General features: G+C 32.7%; 2 protein-coding genes across 2 annotated transcripts; one reads left to right on the plus strand and one right to left on the minus strand.

Moving 5' to 3' along the window:
* The first annotated feature begins 4,572 nt into the window (after positions 1–4,572).
* LOC109792892 (spliceosome-associated protein 130 A) lies at positions 4,573–9,989 on the plus strand. The gene is made up of 4 exons (XM_083060381.1): positions 4,573–7,717; positions 8,060–8,551; positions 8,798–8,948; positions 9,434–9,989. The coding sequence occupies exons 1-3, from the start codon at positions 4,703–4,705 to the stop codon at positions 8,933–8,935; spliced, it is 3,645 nt and encodes a 1,214-aa protein (XP_082916507.1). The 5' UTR covers positions 4,573–4,702; the 3' UTR covers positions 8,936–8,948; positions 9,434–9,989.
* A 279-nt stretch (positions 9,990–10,268) lies between these two features.
* Positions 10,269–14,518, minus strand: LOC109792884 (caffeoylshikimate esterase). Its single transcript, XM_020352339.3, has 7 exons — positions 14,370–14,518; positions 14,256–14,285; positions 14,015–14,141; positions 13,626–13,772; positions 13,391–13,521; positions 10,851–10,988; positions 10,269–10,777 (listed from the first exon to the last, which is right to left on the minus strand). The coding sequence occupies exons 1-7, from the start codon at positions 14,370–14,372 to the stop codon at positions 10,406–10,408; spliced, it is 948 nt and encodes a 315-aa protein (XP_020207928.2). The 5' UTR covers positions 14,373–14,518; the 3' UTR covers positions 10,269–10,405.
* Between the last annotated feature and the right edge of the window lie 3,981 nt (positions 14,519–18,499).

The raw sequence follows: 18,499 nt of genomic DNA on the forward strand, positions 1-18,499 counted from the left end.
GGATGACAGTACACCATATTTAAAGTCAAATAGCTTACAAATCCAACAGAGGCCAAAATATGATGCACGAGATGAAAAGGAATTATGGGAATGCCCAATTTGCAAGTAAAAAGGCATATTTGATTTTATCTCTCGATTTTATTTAAGTAATGTGAAATATCGTGCTCATTAATCAATAATCATGCTCTGTATTTTTAAGATATAACATACTAAACACCAAAATTTGAAAATGTAATTAGGTATAATTTTATTTTCAAATATAATGTTAATTTTTAATTGAATCAGGTCCACGTATAAAACACTTGAGTAATAGTGTGAAAGTTAAATTCAATGCTAATTTTATTTCTTTAAGAGATTACTTTAATAAAAAAAAACTCAAACAACAACGAAGTAACATTTTAATTTAGCACATAATTTGAAAAACGAATATAGCGCCAATCTAATCTTAACAGTTTGCTGTTTAACTTCTCAGTTTTTTTAGCTATATTAATGTATTAAATGACACGTGTTTTTCAGTAATAGTAATAATAATAGCGATAATAAAGAAAATAAAGAAAAAAATGTTTGATATACAATGAGAAATTGGAAAGCCTTTGAAGTAATTATTATAAAATAACATCATTTAAAATAAGAGTTTATAAAATAATTTTTTTATACTTTTAAAATATTTAATCTGTTAAATGAGTTTGAATTCTAGATAAACACATGTCCTTAAATAATTCGAAGAGAAAATTAACTCATAATAATTATATTTAACTCAAATATAATTTTATGAGACTATTTGTTGATAAATAATTATGTTATTAGCATCATTTGGGACTATTCAGGTGGTAGAATAATTTAGAATATGGTTATTAAAAATCAGACTCTTCATTCTTTGGTACTTAAATCATTCATTTTGTACCTGTCTGAAAGGTACACTAATAATCTTTTCGTACTCTGAAGGCCGAACTAATATAGCACCAATCTAATCTTAACAACGAAATAACACTTTAATTTAGCACATAATTTGAAAAACTAATATAGCGCCAATCTAATCTTAACAGTATCCATTTGTTGTTTAACTCTTCAATTTTTTTAGCTATATTAATGTATTAAATGACACGTGTTTTTCAGTAATAGTAATAACAATAACGATAATAAAGAAAATGAAGATTAAAATGTTTGATATACAATGAGAAATTGGAAAGCCTTTGAAGTAATTATTATAAAATAACATTATTTAAAATAAGAGTTTATAAAATCATTTTTTTATACTTTTAAAATATTTAATCTGTTAAATGAGTTTGAATTCTAGATAAACACATGCCCTTAAATAATTCGAAGAGAAAATTAACTCATAATAATTATATCTAACTCAAACATAATTTTATGAGACTATTTGTTGATAAACAATTATGCTGTTAGCATCATTTACAATTATATATAATACGACGATTTACGATATATATATATATATATATATATATATATATATATATATATATATATATATATATATATATATATCACCCAAGGTGCAAATTGCCCATTTGTAATTAAGTTACAGAAGATATAAATTATGCTTTGAGGGACCATTCAGGTGGTAGAATAATTTAGAATATGGTTATTAAAAACCAGACTCTTCATTCTTTGGTACTCAAATCATTCATTTTGTACCTGTCTGAAGGGCACACTAATAATATTTTCGTACTCTGAAGGCCGAACGAGAGCTCCAAACGAGTATTCTGGTGAGAGGGAGGGTACCTGTAAAAGGCATTCCGACGCTCAAGTCAGGACAAGCACAGATATTGATAGTAATTAATGAACAATAACGTTACCTCGAGACGTGAACTATTTGTACTGACATTAATGGACCATGTTCTCCATGGGTCCTACGACGGGATTACCCTATTAGGTAATACGTCCCTAATTAGTTTATCTGTGTGATTAACCCTTAATTATTGATTAGGGGTGATTGCTGAGTCCGTGGTTTACTTTACCCGGGACTTCGGCTGTTTTGTGGTCGATCGGGTGTCAGCTACCAGGTTCGGTAAGCCGATCGAGTGTCGGCTACCAAGTTCGGTAAGTTATGTTAACTCATCCTCCTCAGCCTATTTGTGGCCTTAGTGCCATTCCTGAGACTACCAGTTCGGCCGCGCCTGTCGGCCACACATGCTGAAAGGCGTGATCGAGTGCTCTTACCCGTACACCTTTGATTCTAGATAATATTCTATGCAACATTATTGCACTAAGTGGAGTTTGACGTAGCCTCTTTGCAGAATCAACAAACTGCTTTAAGATATTCACCTTGTTTGTCATATCAAGTTTATAATTAATCCATCCACTAACAAAATCAAACTTAATTCTCTTACTTTTATCCTAACTCCTTCTCACACACAAGTTCTTTTTTCTATCAAAATGTCGTTAAATTATTTTTTTAAACAATTTTAAAAATATATAAGTACAATAATGAATGTACTTTTTATTATGAAATATATAATTTTAGCAATTAATTATTATTTGAACATTCTAACTAACAATATAATTATATATTCTCATTCAAAGTTTACAACTACATATATATAAAAGATTATTTAGAAAATTTAAATTTAAATAAGAAATATGACAAGATTTATTGTAAGAGAATATATCTGTGAAACTTTTGTTGTTGAATATAAGGGGGGTGTATTGGATTAGGATTTTAAAGGACTTTTTTAGTTAAAAAAAATCCTGCGGATTTTAAAAGACTTTGCAGGATTTTCATGACTTTTAAGATTTTGCAAGATTCTACAAGACTTAAAATCAAGATTTTAATGGATTCTGCAAGACTTTTAAATTAGGATTTTAATGGATTCTGTGGGATTTTGTGGAGTTTTGACATTTGATAAGATTTAAAAAAAATTATACATTCAAATTTAAAAAGAGTCAAAGATAAAAATAATAAATAAAAAAAATAATGTCTAGATAAATAATAATAATAATTCTCTATAATATTCTATCATCTTTTTATAGCATCCACTATCAATTGTAACAATTCATCGGAATCATCCTTAATCCAAGCTTCATAGTTTTCTTTCTCTTTTCATTTTTCTTTATTATTTCCTTGTGAATCTCCCATTTGAATTACTAAAACAATATATGTTAAAAAATAGTTATATAAATAATTACGGATAATAGACAAAATCAATAAAATTATATTATTATTTTTAGAAGCACACCATCATACAAGATCGAATATATTTTTGCTATCCAAATGGATCAAATACCTCAGTTATTATAAAAAAAAATGTAAAAACGAAAATATAGAAACATAAGATAATTTTTTATATAAAAAAATTAGTATATTCGATACTGAAAAAATATTTAGATATATAATTTTTTTTATATAAACAGAAGTATTTAGATATAGAGAATATATATATATATATATATATATATATATATATATATATATATGATAATTTTTAACGATATTTATAAATATAAATTATTCTAACAAATATTTTAACAATATTTTCTTTTTTAAAAAATAAGTTAATGAAGGCATAAATCCTAAACCCTAAAAAATTAGATATTGCAATGTCTTATGTTAATTTTCTTTTTTTAAAATATAAAAAATCTTAATTTCATAATATAAAAATAAAAAAGAAAAATTCATAGTAAAAAAAATAAAATAATTGTTGAGTCATAAAAAGAGGAGGGATAAGAGTAACAAATTCAAGGGAAAGAGAGAATTCGCAATTTTTATGCTAAGAGGGTTCTTCCCCTACTAAGATTCATTTTTATCTCATTCTACTCACAAAATCCCTAACAAATTCATCTTTTATATATATATATATATATATTGTTGAGATTATGATATCAATTTCATCTTTCACCTTTTTCTTTTCTTAATGTGTGTCATAAAAAAAATTATCACTCAAAAGTTAAAATTTCAAGTATTTTTTTGTGTTATATAAAGGAACAAATTCAACTACATAGAATAAAATAAAGTAAGTCAATTAAAGAGAACGAACAGAAAAATAAAACAAGTCAATGACACTATCATTTACATATTAGAGTTTCACAAAATAGGAGAATGGTATGAGAATAGTATTATATATGAGCAATGAACACTAGTGTAGTATTATTAGTAGAGAAAAAATGGAGAAGACAGGAGCATAGAAAAAAAAGATGAAAAACTCACTTGAAAATTCTTAAAACACTTGAAAAATCATTTCAAACAATCCTTCAAAATCCGATGGGTTTGGATGGGATTGTTTTATGAATCTGGTATTTATAGATAACACTAGAAAGTCTTTCAAAATCTCTCTCACACAACAATCCTTTAAAATCCTTAAATTTTTGAATACCAATGGATTGTTTTTAAGTTGTAAAAAATCTCAAATGAATACCAGTGGATTTTAATGAACTCTTTAAAAAATCCTGAAAATCCAGATTGAATACCACTGGATTGTTTTTAAGTGACATAAAATCCTGATTGAATACCAATGGACTTTTTTACTCAAAAAAAATCTTTTAAAATCCTACGAAATCCTAAACCAATACACCCCTCTAAATATTTTTATACTAGTTGTTGTAGAAGCAGTAAATGATATATTGATAGAAGGAGAGGGCCAGGTAGGGTTTTTATTCCCGCTCCTCTCACTGAATAACAGTCTCTCTGAATGTTCCGTTGAAACCCAAACCCAAACCCTAAACTAAACCCTAAACCACCGCAATGTATCTCTACAGTCTCACTCTCCAGCGCCCCACCGGCATCATATGCGCCATCAACGGCAGCTTCTCCGGCGGCAAGACACAGGAAATCGTCGTCGCCCGCGGCAAGGTCCTCGATCTCCTCCGCCCCGACGACAACGGTAGGATCCAAACCATCCTCTCCGTCGAAATCTTCGGCGCCATCCGTTCCCTCGCCCAGTTCCGCCTCATCGGCGCTCAGAAGGACTACATCGTCGTCGGCTCCGACTCCGGCCGTATCGTCATTCTCGAGTACAACAAAGAGAAGAACGTCTTCGACAAAATTCACCAGGAAACCTTCGGCAAGTCCGGTTGCCGCCGAATTGTTCCCGGTCAGTACCTCGCCATCGATCCCAAGGGTAGGGCTGTTATGATTGGCGCTTGCGAGAAGCAGAAACTCGTTTATGTTTTGAATAGGGACACTGCTGCTAGGTTAACCATTTCTTCCCCTTTAGAGGCTCACAAATCCCACACTTTAGTTTATTCAATATGTGGTGTTGACTGTGGCTTTGAGAACCCTATTTTTGCTGCTATTGAATTGGATTACTCTGAGGCCGACCAGGATTCCACTGGCCAGGCTGCTTCCGAGGCTCAGAAGCATTTGACCTTTTACGAGCTTGATCTTGGCCTCAACCATGTTTCCAGGAAGTGGTCTGAGCAGGTTGATAATGGTGCCAATTTGCTTGTTACTGTTCCTGGAGGCACTGATGGCCCCAGTGGCGTCCTTGTCTGTGCTGAGAATTTCGTTATTTATAAGAATCAGGGACATCCGGATGTTAGGGCTGTCATTCCTCGGCGGGCTGACTTGCCGGCTGAGCGCGGCGTGCTTATTGTGTCTGCTGCCATGCATAAATTGAAGGGCATGTTCTTCTTCCTGCTGCAGACTGAGTATGGAGATATTTTTAAGGTTACCTTGGAACACAATAATGACCGTGTCTCGGAGTTGAAGATCAAGTATTTTGATACCATTCCTGTCACGGCTTCAATGTGTGTGCTGAAGTCCGGATTCTTGTTTGCGGCATCGGAGTTTGGGAATCATGCTCTGTATCAGTTTAAGTCCATAGGGGAGGAAGATGATGTGGAGGCCTCGTCTGCTACGCTGATGGAAACTGAAGAAGGTTTTCAGCCTGTGTTTTTCCAGCCCAGGAGGCTGAAGAACCTTGTTAGGATAGACCAGGTTGAGAGTTTGATGCCCATAATGGATATGAAGGTCAGCAATATCTTTGAAGAGGAAACTCCCCAGATTTTTACTCTTTGTGGGCGTGGTCCTCGGTCCTCTTTGAGGATTCTGAGAACGGGTTTGGCAGTTAGTGAGATGGCTGTATCCAAGCTTCCTGGTATACCTAGTGCTGTTTGGACAGTGAAGAAGAATGTTATTGATGAGTTTGATGCGTACATTGTTGTGTCATTCACAAATGCTACGCTTGTGCTTTCCATTGGTGAAACTGTTGAAGAAGTTAGTGACAGTGGGTTTCTTGACACTACTCCTTCCCTTGCTGTTTCTTTGATAGGAGATGATTCTCTCATGCAGGTTCACCCAAATGGTATTAGGCATATTAGGGAGGATGGTCGTATTAATGAATGGAGAACTCCTGGAAAGAGGACAATTTCAAAAGTTGGATCGAATAGACTTCAAGTGGTTATTGCACTGAGTGGAGGGGAGCTTATATATTTTGAAGTGGATGTAACTGGTCAATTGATGGAGGTAGAGAAGCATGAAATGTCTGGAGATGTTGCTTGTTTGGACATTGCTCCAGTACCTGAGGGAAGACAAAGATCTCGATTTCTTGCAGTTGGTTCATATGACAAGACCATCCGAATCTTATCACTGGATCCTGATGATTGTATGCAGGCTCTAAGTGTACAAAGTGTTTCTTCAGCCCCGGAGTCTCTTCTTTTTCTAGAAGTTCTGGCATCTGTTGGTGGCGAGGATGGTGCAGATCATCCTGCCAGCCTTTTCTTGAATGCTGGTTTACAGAATGGTGTCTTGTTTAGAACTGTGGTGGATATGGTTACAGGTCAGCTTTCTGATTCTCGATCCCGATTCTTAGGATTGAGAGCCCCAAAGTTGTTTCCCATTATTGTGAGAGGCAAGCGTGCTATGCTTTGCTTGTCTAGTCGACCTTGGCTTGGTTATATTCACCAAGGACATTTCCTTTTAACACCCCTTTCATATGAAACCCTTGAATATGCTGCCTCATTTTCATCTGACCAGTGTGTCGAAGGTGTAGTTGCTGTTGCTGGTGAGGCCTTGAGGATTTTTACCATTGAAAGGTTAGGAGAAACATTTAATGAAACTGTAATTCCATTAAGGTACACACCTAGGAAATTTGTGCTGCAACCAAAACGGAAACTTCTGGTGATGATTGAGAGTGATCAGGGAGCATTAAATGCGGAAGAGCGTGAAGCTGCAAGGAAAGAGTGTTTTGAAGCAGCTCAAGTTGGGGAAAATGGTACTGGAAGTGCAGATCAAATGGAGAATGGTGGTGAGGATGAAGATAAAGATGACCCACTTTCAGATGAGCATTATGGTTATCCAAAAGCTGAATCAGAGAAATGGGTTTCCTGCATTAGAGTTCTTGATCCCAGGACAGGAAATACAACTTGTCTTTTGGAGCTTCAGGATAATGAGGCTGCTTTCAGCATATGCACCGTAAATTTCCATGATAAAGAATATGGAACACTTTTAGCTGTTGGAACTGCAAAGGGACTGCAATTTTTGCCTAAAAGGAGTGTAACTGCTGGATTTATTCATATTTATAGGTTTGTAGAGGATGGAAGATCTCTTGAACTTCTTCACAAAACTCAGGTTGAAGGTGTTCCCCTTGCTCTATGTCAGTTTCAGGGAAGATTACTTGCAGGGATAGGACCTGTGCTCAGGCTGTATGATTTGGGAAAAAGACGATTGTTAAGAAAATGCGAGAATAAGCTATTCCCCAACACAATTGTCTCTATTCATGCATATCGTGATCGGATTTATGTTGGTGATGTCCAAGAGGTATGTTTCTATTTTACATTATATATGTGTTGATTTTCCAGGTATTTGAGTTGTGCAAGCATTATGGGCGCAATTTTTGTCATCACTTCTGATTTCTATTGGTAACACTTGATTGATATCGCAGTGGCTTCTGCATTGATTTATCTGTGTCCTGCAAACTTTAATGTTTTGATTTTTTACTTAGAAAGACTAGACTAAGGTGTTTCTGTAGTGAATTTATGTTCTCTTGATTTTGCAAATAATAGACAGCATGCTTATTCTCGGATTCAATGTGCTGCTGCTCCACATGTCCCATTTCGCTGAATAAAATCTTCAGCTAATTGTGTTCTTTGGTCTCTGCAGTCTTTCCATTACTGCAAGTATAGGCGAGACGAAAACCAACTATACATATTTGCTGATGATTGTGTTCCAAGGTGGCTTACTGCATCATACCACATCGATTTTGATACCATGGCAGGCGCAGACAAGTTTGGGAATATCTATTTTGTGCGGTTGCCACAGGATGTTTCAGATGAGATAGAAGAAGATCCTACCGGTGGGAGGATCAAGTGGGAGCAGGGAAAGCTGAATGGAGCTCCCAATAAGGTGGAAGAAATTGTACAGTTTCATGTTGGTGATGTGGTCACCTGCTTGCAAAAGGCTTCTCTTATACCAGGTGGTGGAGAGTGCATTGTATTTGGAACAGTTATGGGAAGTGTTGGGGCATTACATGCCTTCACTTCACGGGATGATGTTGATTTCTTTTCTCATTTGGAGATGCATATGAGGCAGGATCACCCACCTTTGTGCGGAAGAGACCACATGGCCTATAGATCTGCTTATTTTCCTGTTAAGGTACCTACCTAATCAATTTTATGCTTTTTGTTCTTTCTATTGTTGGAAAACATTATTTGCAATCTGGGTTGGACAAGAGCATCCTCCCTGATATATTTTCATTGCTATTTCTGCCTGACGAAGGGCCTTTTATCTTCTATCTCTAATAAAAACAAGGACGCATCAAAATGTTCTATTTGTTTATTGCGTCTTTTTGTCCTAGTATTAATTGTTACAAATTTCTGAGAGTCCTGCATTATTGTGTAGGATGTTATTGATGGGGATCTATGCGAGCAATTCCCAACATTGCCGATGGATTTGCAGAGAAAAATTGCCGATGAATTGGACAGAACCCCTGGAGAGATTCTGAAGAAACTCGAGGAAGTGAGAAATAAGATTATTTAAGAAAATTTGAAAGGTATGGTTCCCTATTTCTGTTTATTTAGTACTGTTGTCTTTATTTAAGGACTATAAGCAATACTAGAGATGTAGTTTTATATCCGTATGAAAGAACTACATTAATTAATACAAGTATTTACTATTTAAAATGCCAACGGACAATGTATATAAACAGGGGGAAATTCTTTGCTTGTTCAATATTTATGTGTCTTATTTTTTCAAAGTAGTAGCTTAGGAGAAATAGAAACCCACGCTTAGCAGTTTAGTTGATAAGTATTGATTAGAGGGAAGCACATATATTTTGGTCTTCAGATTATAAGTTTAAAACCATTGTTGTAGCAAATGATGCTGTTTACATTGCTCATCACTGTTCTACTTAAACTACTTTCATCTGTAGCTATGTAGGTCCTAAGATGATGATGATAATAATCTTTAATAAATTCGTTGTTGTTCTATATTGTTATTGCGAGTTTTAGTTGATGAATATTTTGGTGTTGCGTGCAGGTGATAGTGGAATGTATTCTTCTGGTAGGTCCTTTGCCTGCAGATAGGTCACTACAAACACAGTGAAGTAAGCTTGCGCATCTCATTCATACGGGAACAGTGATTTCTTGTCCTATTTAATTCACAAGGGAGGGTGAGGGACTGGACGGTGACTGTACTCTTCTGTATTGTTGAAGTGAAACCCGTAAGCCTCAGTTGGCAACTTATGTTGTAATTAATCGTAATTAGCTGTTATCACTCTTTGTGGATGTGATAACGTGCCCCAGCTCTCCATCTGCATCTCACATTCTCACCCCCCCCCCCCCCTGTATTGTACTCAATGAGATGTTTGATTTAACCTGATTTGAAATTTGTAGTTTGGAATATCACTTATTTACAGTTTCAACCAAGAGTAGGTCCAAGATTGAACACATTTAGTGTACCTATCAATATAAAAATTTGAAAACGTTCGATCTCGTATCATCTACATCATTCGTGGAAGAGATGTTTTGGTGTTGAGTTTGTGGCTCCTTTTTTCATGGTTGTTATTATTCAATGAGATTATTGTTTAAAAGAATCTCGGTGCAGAGACTGTTCATTTCAGATTACCTAATTCTTACAGTTCATCCCAATGTATCTTTTTTTATTTTTTATTTTATGTAAACTTCCATTTAGTTTTAGGTAATTTAAGATAGATCTGCATAGGTAAATAAAATGTGCAAGTCTTGAAATGATTTCTTGCTGAGATTAGAGTTACGAAAAGTTCGTACGATCCCATGTATTACATCTTTGCTTAACCTTAAGTGGATGATTTGGGTTTCAACCCTTGTTATACTTGGTATAATTGCAACTCAAATGAGAAAGCATGTGTCCTTTATAAATAAATTTCAGCTGTACACGGGCCTTAATGTGCAGAAATAAAATACATTATATTATTTGTTGAGAAAAGAGAGTAAAGCAAATCGGGATTTGGGGACATAGAAGAGAAACACTTCATGCTTTTACCAAATGCTCGTGATGTTCTTTGAGTTCTCTCTCCAACCTTGAATTTGCGTAGTTAGACTTCTGGTCTAACCAAGTAATAATGTCTGAGAAGACGATCTGCAAATTTTCTGGTGGCTCTCCATAGAGTAGACCATGCCACATATTTGGGTAGAGCTTTAGTGTCTTATCTGAGCTTGCGGCCACTTCATAGAGTTGTTTGCTAACAGCTTTGTCAGTGACTTTATCATCCTCACCATGTAAAACTAGAAAAGGTAGTGAAACCTCGTGTAGACTAGCCTCTATGAGATTGCTCGCTCTCAAAAGTTCAAACGCTGTTCTCAACCGAGGCTTTCCTTTGTAGCAAAATCGGTTCGCTCTAACCTGCAATACATTCACTTAATTACTTACTTTCATATCTACTCCAAGTATTCATACTTTGTTTCAATAAAATCACCTCTTCTCTGACTTCGGGCACTTTAAAAGCGGCATCAATGATATCTGGGCTTGCAACTATTTTCCACGTTGGAACTACTTTGCTCAGTGCACTCAATATAGTAACCATCACTGCATTCGGTTTCATTTCATCTGAAATCTGCAACAATGTAACTGCTTCAGTTAAATTAAATAAATACAAATATGCTATGTTGCACACTAAACAATCAGTATCTATATCTATATACAAATATACAGCAATAGTAAATAAATAACTCATTAAACTCACCATGGCAGTTGTATGTGCACAAACAAATCAATTTAATGTTCAAGCACAAAAAAAAAAAACAAATCTTTTGAACAACTTTAAAAAGTAAAGTTGATGAAACTATGAGAGCTAAAAGAGTAATTAAAAATATATATACTATCATAAATCTAATTTTAGTATTTTGTAATTATATTTTATTAAATTTAAAACAATTATTGCTTGAATTAATTGATTACGAATTATATAATTTTATGTTTAAAAATAATAAGTGACTTTCTGAAGGCAGTGTATTCTAGATGGTCGCAATATGTGGGGGACGACTACTGCGACAGTTTAGCTTAGAAATTTTTTTATTACTAAAAGGTCAGAGGCCTTTGTTGTCAAATATTAGTATCGGTCAAACGGATCCTCTCAATTATTTTGCTTTAACGAATCAACTAAACTATAATATATAAAAATAACTATGCTTCATATCTAAACATGAGGTAAGATTATAGTTTATAATTTTTTTTTATAATATCTTTTATGTTGTCTAATAATTATATAAATTAAAAAAATCGGTTATGAAAAGAAAAATTAAAAACTACATATTTTTTTTTCCTGAGATATATTCTCCGAATCTAAATTATAGAGAAGAGTAGTGATTGATAATGAAACCTTGAAAAAAACAATTCAATAAAAAGGATTTTGATGCAATGCAACTTGCTGGATAGATAGTGTAACACACAACACAAGCACTCCATAAATCGTGATCCACAATAATTCTCGTTCTTTATATCTCTCTGACGTGATTGTCTCGCAAATAATTGTGTAAATTAAAGCCATTTGATGTCTATAACTTTGTATATTTCTGTATCACTTACGTTATTGTCTCGTAAACAATGGATTTTGATGTGTATCATTTTTTTTCTTCTGTATCTCTAACGTGATTGACTCAATCGCAAACAATTAATACAGAATATATCCTGATTATTAAAAAGATATATTGTGTAAAAAGAAAACTTGAAGATATACGTTTAAATTAAGCCAAATTTGAGATCCAAACACGCTATGCATTACATTTGGTAATGTCAACTTAAAAATTTATAAAATAAATATAAATTGTGATATAATATTTTTCTTTTAAAAATAGTTTAAAGCCTATCGTTTGTTGATATGATGTTTGGGAGATATTTGGTATAAGAAATTTTTTTCATGTGTGACATGATTCTCAAAATAATTAAATCTATTCGAGAATATTTATAAATGTTATGAATCAAAGATTTTTATTGTACTAATTAAACAAAATTAAGTTAATTTACTGTAACAAAATATTTCCTTTAATTTAGAAATGTTAGGTTCTCACTTATTTTATGAGAATAATTTGATGAAAAACATATATAAAAAAATATTATAGAAAAGTTATGTTTTTTTAAAAGTATTATTTTTATTAATGATAAATTAAACATGAAAAACTAACATTTACAATTTCAAATTCGTGAGAAAGTAAAAATATTTTATGTACCAAATCCTTAAAGAAAGTAATTATTATAAAGTTGATAAGAAAAATGTTAGCGAAATGTTATTATTAACTATTTTTTTTTTAAATTATAACTTTTTAATGTGTCTCACTTCTCATATCCCCTAATAATTTTTATATAAGAGAACTCACCAAAACTTATGATTTTTATCCAATAATAAATATAATATTAGAGAGAGTATGATAGAAGATATCTCTAACATTTATAGGTAAATATACAACAGTTTTGTAACAAAAATATATGCAGCCTTACAACAACTTACAATAGAGATATATTGTTAATTAATATTATCATGTTAACAAATAATCACAAGATGCAGATATAGATTTTAGATAAGATGTATTTTTATTTATATTTTTGGAGGGGTGGGGGTAGAAAAAGACATGGATAGTGAAGATGAGGCTAAGAAGCAAGAATATATTCTCTGAAATCATGACAAGAGATAAATGAAAAAGAAAAACACTACGCACGCGTCAATATCTACTCAATTTGATTTGATTGGGTCCCAATTTGCTGGTTACTGTTGATCGCACCAAAAAGAAGTCTAGCTAACACGTTGGAATGACCCAATACAAAAAGAAACGTGCTGAACAACCAGTAAACACAAAACAATACCCAAAAAATAGTGTTGAATGTTGATGCCATATTTTGATTTTTCTAGTGAAAATGATAATTAAAGCAGCAGAATAAAGAACAGTATGTGGCGTACGAAACACATGTTAAATTTGCACAAGATATTTGTAGAGAAAAAGAACAAAAAAAAAGGGGACAAACCTTGCACATGGGTGCCACCAAAATTGCCCCATCAAAGTAATCTGGCTTTTTCCTATGCAAATGTAGAGCCACAGCTCCTCCCATGGATTCCCCCATCAAGAACCTCATCTTGTTCTTGTTCTCACCTTGTTCTGCATTTTCAATTATTTATCATATCAAAATCAAACATGTCATGGGTTGGAAATATATGTATCCAATAAAAACAAATTGAAATTCAATAGATCTAGATGCTGACCACAAATCGTGGTGAAGTGTAGGATGCAATCGTCGATGACATAATCAAAATTCGTAACAAGGCCAGGAACCCCTTCTGATTTTCCATGCCCTTCATAATCAATTCCATACACAGCAAAACCTGCCTTTGCAAGCCTTCTTGCTGTGCCTGCATGTGTGGCAGTCTTCATACATCAATATATATCATCACAATTCACAACCAAAATTAATCAATATAATTCTTTTGATTCATAAACGATAATACCATAGTTTAATCATAACATTTTGTGCATATTATTCTAATTCTCACTACTAGTGTGGTTCGAATTAATCTATATGATTATACACAATTTCGATTCAAAAATTGAAAAAGTGAAAATCAAGGTGAATAGGGTACTAATAATTAATTACTGTTCATGGTGATGCTGCATTCCATGGCGTAGCCATGGCACATTAAGATCAACGCTTTTGGACTTTGATTCACCGGAAGCCATCGGCATGAAAAAAGCTTCATGCCTCGAGAATTCCATACGTACTCCTTCAAAATTGTAGAAAACAAATTATTTTACGGTTTAGGTTATGTTATTTTTCTTTTCTTCTAATTTTCCTTTGAATCTGAATAAGAAAAGAAGATATTGATGTTAATTGTTACCTCTTCGTATTTGGCATCAGTTTCACTTGCCTGCACATCATTAAGCAAAAGAAAAATAATTAGGAATTAGGATATGATAACCATAGATAGATGGATGAAGAGAGAGAGAGAGACCATGAAAAATTGTTAACGTTGTTGTCGGATGTGTTCTTGGTGAGGAGAGATGAAAAACAAAGTGTTTTGATGAGAAAAGTGGGAGGGAGATATTAGTGCATGAAGATTAGGAAAACACGTAAAAGTGTGTGGGGATAAGAATATCAATAGTTTCTCCATTTATAGACTCATTCTATGAAACAACCTCACTCTCTCTAGACTTGATCCACTCATATTTCAGATTGTTGACTCTTTTTTTTTAACCATATGCATTTTTTTTTCATAAAGATAATCCACTTAAAGATTATTTTAGATATAATTTTTATTGATCAAATATTATTTTAATATAGATAAAAATTTATTATGAGTGTACCAATTTTGTTGACAACTATTTTAATTTTGTTATCATTGAATCAAACTGATAAATTAGTTTTAAATAGGATCTCTCTAATGATGATTTTCATATATACAAAATTTTATCGGAATACCCTTAAAAGATTTTGCCTTAATTAGATTAACAACTTGTTGGTAATGTTTTTTCATTTTAGAAGTGTTAATTAATAACGAGGTTGACGATTTGACAATTAATATAATCAATTACCATAATTATTATACACCAATATTTTGTTGATAATCGGGGTGGAAGAGATTTTGTGTCGTGGATCGCTTATTAATAATTTTTGAATTCATAAAAAAATTGATAGAAGATTTGGTAAACAAAGGAAATTGAGCGGTTGGATGGATGATTAGAACAGGCAACGAAGGTGCATTCACTAAGTTTTTAGATTATTATGGGAAATTAAATAGAAATGTCTTTTCTATTTGACTTGAATGTTGGCATGAGCTCACGTTTTTGTTTATTTATTTATTTATTAAAAAGCAAGTTGGCATTCGTGTAATTTATTGGAACGAGCGTTTCTTTTGACTATACTTCGAGGGTGCTGTCGTTTAAAGACCTTCTAGTGAGTGGACTTTTGAGCCACTAGGGCTGAGCAGAAAATTTTGGTCCGACCGAATCCGAAGAGTTCGCAGGTCAGTTTTTTAATTCGGACGGTTTTTCGCGATTTTTTCGATTTTTCGGGTTATTAAAGTCGGTTTATAATGGGTTTTGTCGGTCGGGTTCGGATTAAAAAATTTGAACCCGTGGGTATCCATACCCGACCGACCCTTTTAAAGGTAGCACAGTGAGAGAAAACCTAAATACCCTAAGCGCAGCAGGCGAAACCCTCTCTTCATGTATACAAAGGTCCTGAAACTGCAATGGTTCCATTGTGCCTCGCCCTTCTCCACTTCCCTTGGTACCAGTTTGGCTCCGGAGGCATCTCCTTCACTTCTTGATGATCCTCCTTTGAAACCAGCTTGCTGAAGCACGTCCTCAGGCACTTCTTGATGACCCAGAAAGCTTGTTAGCGCTGGTTTTCACTGCCAAGTCCTCCTTCTTCACCAGCTTGAGGATCTCTAGATTGTGCTTGGCGATGGAGATTTGTGGTTGAAGTAGGTCGCGTCCTCCAACTGAAGCTCGTTACGAAGGCAAGGCTGTTTTTTTTTTTTTTTTCAAATCCGACTAACCCGATCCAATTAACCCGAGACCCGAAAATCCGAACCCGACGAACCCGAAATACTGTTCACGGTCGAAAATGGGGTTTTTTTTTTTGGATCGGTTTGGATTGGGTTTAATATTTTCAACATGAATCCGTCCGAACCCGGCCCGTGCTCAGGCCTATGAGCCACCACTCGTTAAATACTTTTAAACTTTTCATTTTTTTAAGGATGTGATTTTTGGTCGGCAAAAATTAATCCTAGTAAATTTCAAATTTTTTTATTCTATTTTTTAGAATTTAATTAAACATATATTATTATTCAATGAATTTAATTTATATGTTGACTTTTTAAGAGAGAAATGAGTGAAATAAAAATTCAACTCGTAGCTTTCTCTTTTGGGGTTGGATTGAATGAGAAGGAAGAAGAGGTAAAAGATAATTAATTAAAGGGAAAGAAAAGAAAAGAAAGGTGTTACGATAACAATGGATTTAAAACGACTTCCCAGTTCCTGGCCTGTGAGAACAAAACACTTGTCACTGCCATCAACTAGACTGATGTTGATGTAAAAAAATAAAATAAAAAATTAAAGTTAAATTTTGCTTGATAAAAATAAAATATAAGAAACATTTAATGAGATTATTCGAGTAAAAATGAATGTGAGAGAGAATGGGTAAAGTGGATCATTTATAAAGCAGATAACTATTTTAATTTATATATAAAGTGATTATTTCTAAATTCAAAAAGTATTTATAAATTTTTTAAAAGTTTAAAATTTTGGGAAATGTTTAAAATACAATTTAAATTATTAATTAAAATACTATTTTAATATTTGTTTTTTCTAAAAAAAATATTTGTAAAAGTAATTTGTAGGTGCAGTCATGCATTAATTGAATGGTGATGTTCCATTCACACTAGACATGTACAGTACAGTCACAGTTCGCAATTGCAACCAAGTAGCGAAAGTTCACACGTGAAATCTGCAGTTCAAAAATCAGTTGAGTTGCAACTATCTTAAATGTGTAAAATCACTTATTCTGCGTCTAATAAAGGTGAAAATGTGACAATGTTTTTTTATATGATATTAGTAAAAAATAATGTATCATAAAATTGATTCTATTCAACTTGAAAGGACTATTATGACATTTTTTCTTTATATTTAACACAGTTAAATATTTAAGATGTAGTTTAAGAAAAATAACTAAGTTAAAACAATTTTATTTTAGTTTTTGGAGGTAAGAATGATTTTGAAGTTATTAAGAAAATATTCAGAAATTGTAACATATATGTTTAGAATGTATTTTGATAATTTAATGAAAGATGTGCCTTTGTGATGGACGGCATGATTGACCAAGATAGTGATGAAGAATGGTAGAGACAGTTTGAATCTGAATGGATGCTTCATGTCTTGATGCTTTTGCAATTAGGGTCACTACATGTTCCATCTTCTTTGGACTCTTCTTTTTATCTCGTTAGATGGGTCACATTACAACTCAGAACCACCACACATTATCTTTGTTCATATCCATTTTAATTAGATAATTTTTCCAGTTAAAGTATTGGTCTAACTGACAGGTCAAGAGAGACAAGTCACAATTCACAATCAGGACAAAATTTGGAAAATGGAAATATGAGGTTGGTACCATAGAATTTGATGAAATTATTTTTGAATTATTCATTGCTATTAAAGATATACAATTTTGATGCTGAAAGAGGTTGTAAACATTGTGGTGGAATTTGTTGAAATAAAATAAAAAAGTTGGATGATAATACTAAACTTTTGTTAAAAAATAAAAAATAAGGAAGAATATCAAAACAAACCTTAAACCTTCCATAAGATATATTTCATTTGTTACATATATATTTTTTTTTTAATGAAACTGCTAGTATATACAAAAGTGCACGCAATTGTGAAATTCTTTGCTTTAAACATATGAAATAATGTGCAGCGAATGTTTACTAGTGGAACTGATTCTTGAATGAATGGAGTGATGTTAACCAACTCCAATTATGCCCAATTTTTTGTTTGTTTGTAATTTTTACAATTTTTTAATCATTTTTTTAATTAATTTTATATTACTTAATCATTCATTGTTAACAGTGTATATATATATATATATATATATATATATATATACATATATATATATATATATTATTGTAGTTGAAGATGTTGACAAAGAGAAAAATTAATTGGTAAAGATAACATCTTACACGAAAATTTTCTTCAACTTTCTCCATCATCTTTATTTCTCATTACTTTCTTATTTTTTTATTATTTATTTTATTTGTTTAGCTCTTTATCAAAATTTCCTGTGTTGAAGAGACAAGAGTGGTAGGAGGGAATTCATTGGTTCTTATAAGTGTTTTTCTTTGTATTAACTATTAAGTTTTTCAAGACTTGAAACTTGAAAACTTTTTAAATATCTTGTTAAGACTTGAGAGGGCCGGTTAAGTTAGATTGTCAATGTGTCTTTTTCTTTTTATATGAAAATGGGACACTGCCAAGTCAAAAAAAAAAATTATAGATAGTTTGTAGGATTTGTATGCACACATTTGTAATATATAGGTTTAATTTGTATTATCTAATTGTTTCACAATTTTCATAAACC

This window comes from Cajanus cajan, chromosome 7 (assembly GCF_000230855.2).
Source record: "Cajanus cajan strain Asha chromosome 7, NIPB_CcT2T_4, whole genome shotgun sequence".
Taxonomy (NCBI): Eukaryota; Viridiplantae; Streptophyta; class Magnoliopsida; order Fabales; family Fabaceae; genus Cajanus; species Cajanus cajan.

Bases quoted from the DNA above. Each gene is read 5' to 3' on its own strand.
- LOC109792884 (XM_020352339.3), bottom strand. The intron at 14,142-14,255 runs GTAACAATTAAC...ACAATTTTGAAG, and splicing joins CTGATGCCAAATACGAAGAG to GAGTACGTATGGAATTCTCG. The intron at 10,989-13,390 runs GTTTGTCCCCTT...ACATTGTTGCAG, and splicing joins TGGTGGCACCCATGTGCAAG to ATTTCAGATGAAATGAAACC.
- LOC109792892 (XM_083060381.1), top strand. From the start codon at position 4,703: ATGTATCTCTACAGTCTCACTCTCCAGCGCCCCACCGGCATCATATGC. The intron at 7,718-8,059 runs GTATGTTTCTAT...TGGTCTCTGCAG, and splicing joins ATGTTGGTGATGTCCAAGAG to TCTTTCCATTACTGCAAGTA. The intron at 8,552-8,797 runs GTACCTACCTAA...ATTATTGTGTAG, and splicing joins CTGCTTATTTTCCTGTTAAG to GATGTTATTGATGGGGATCT.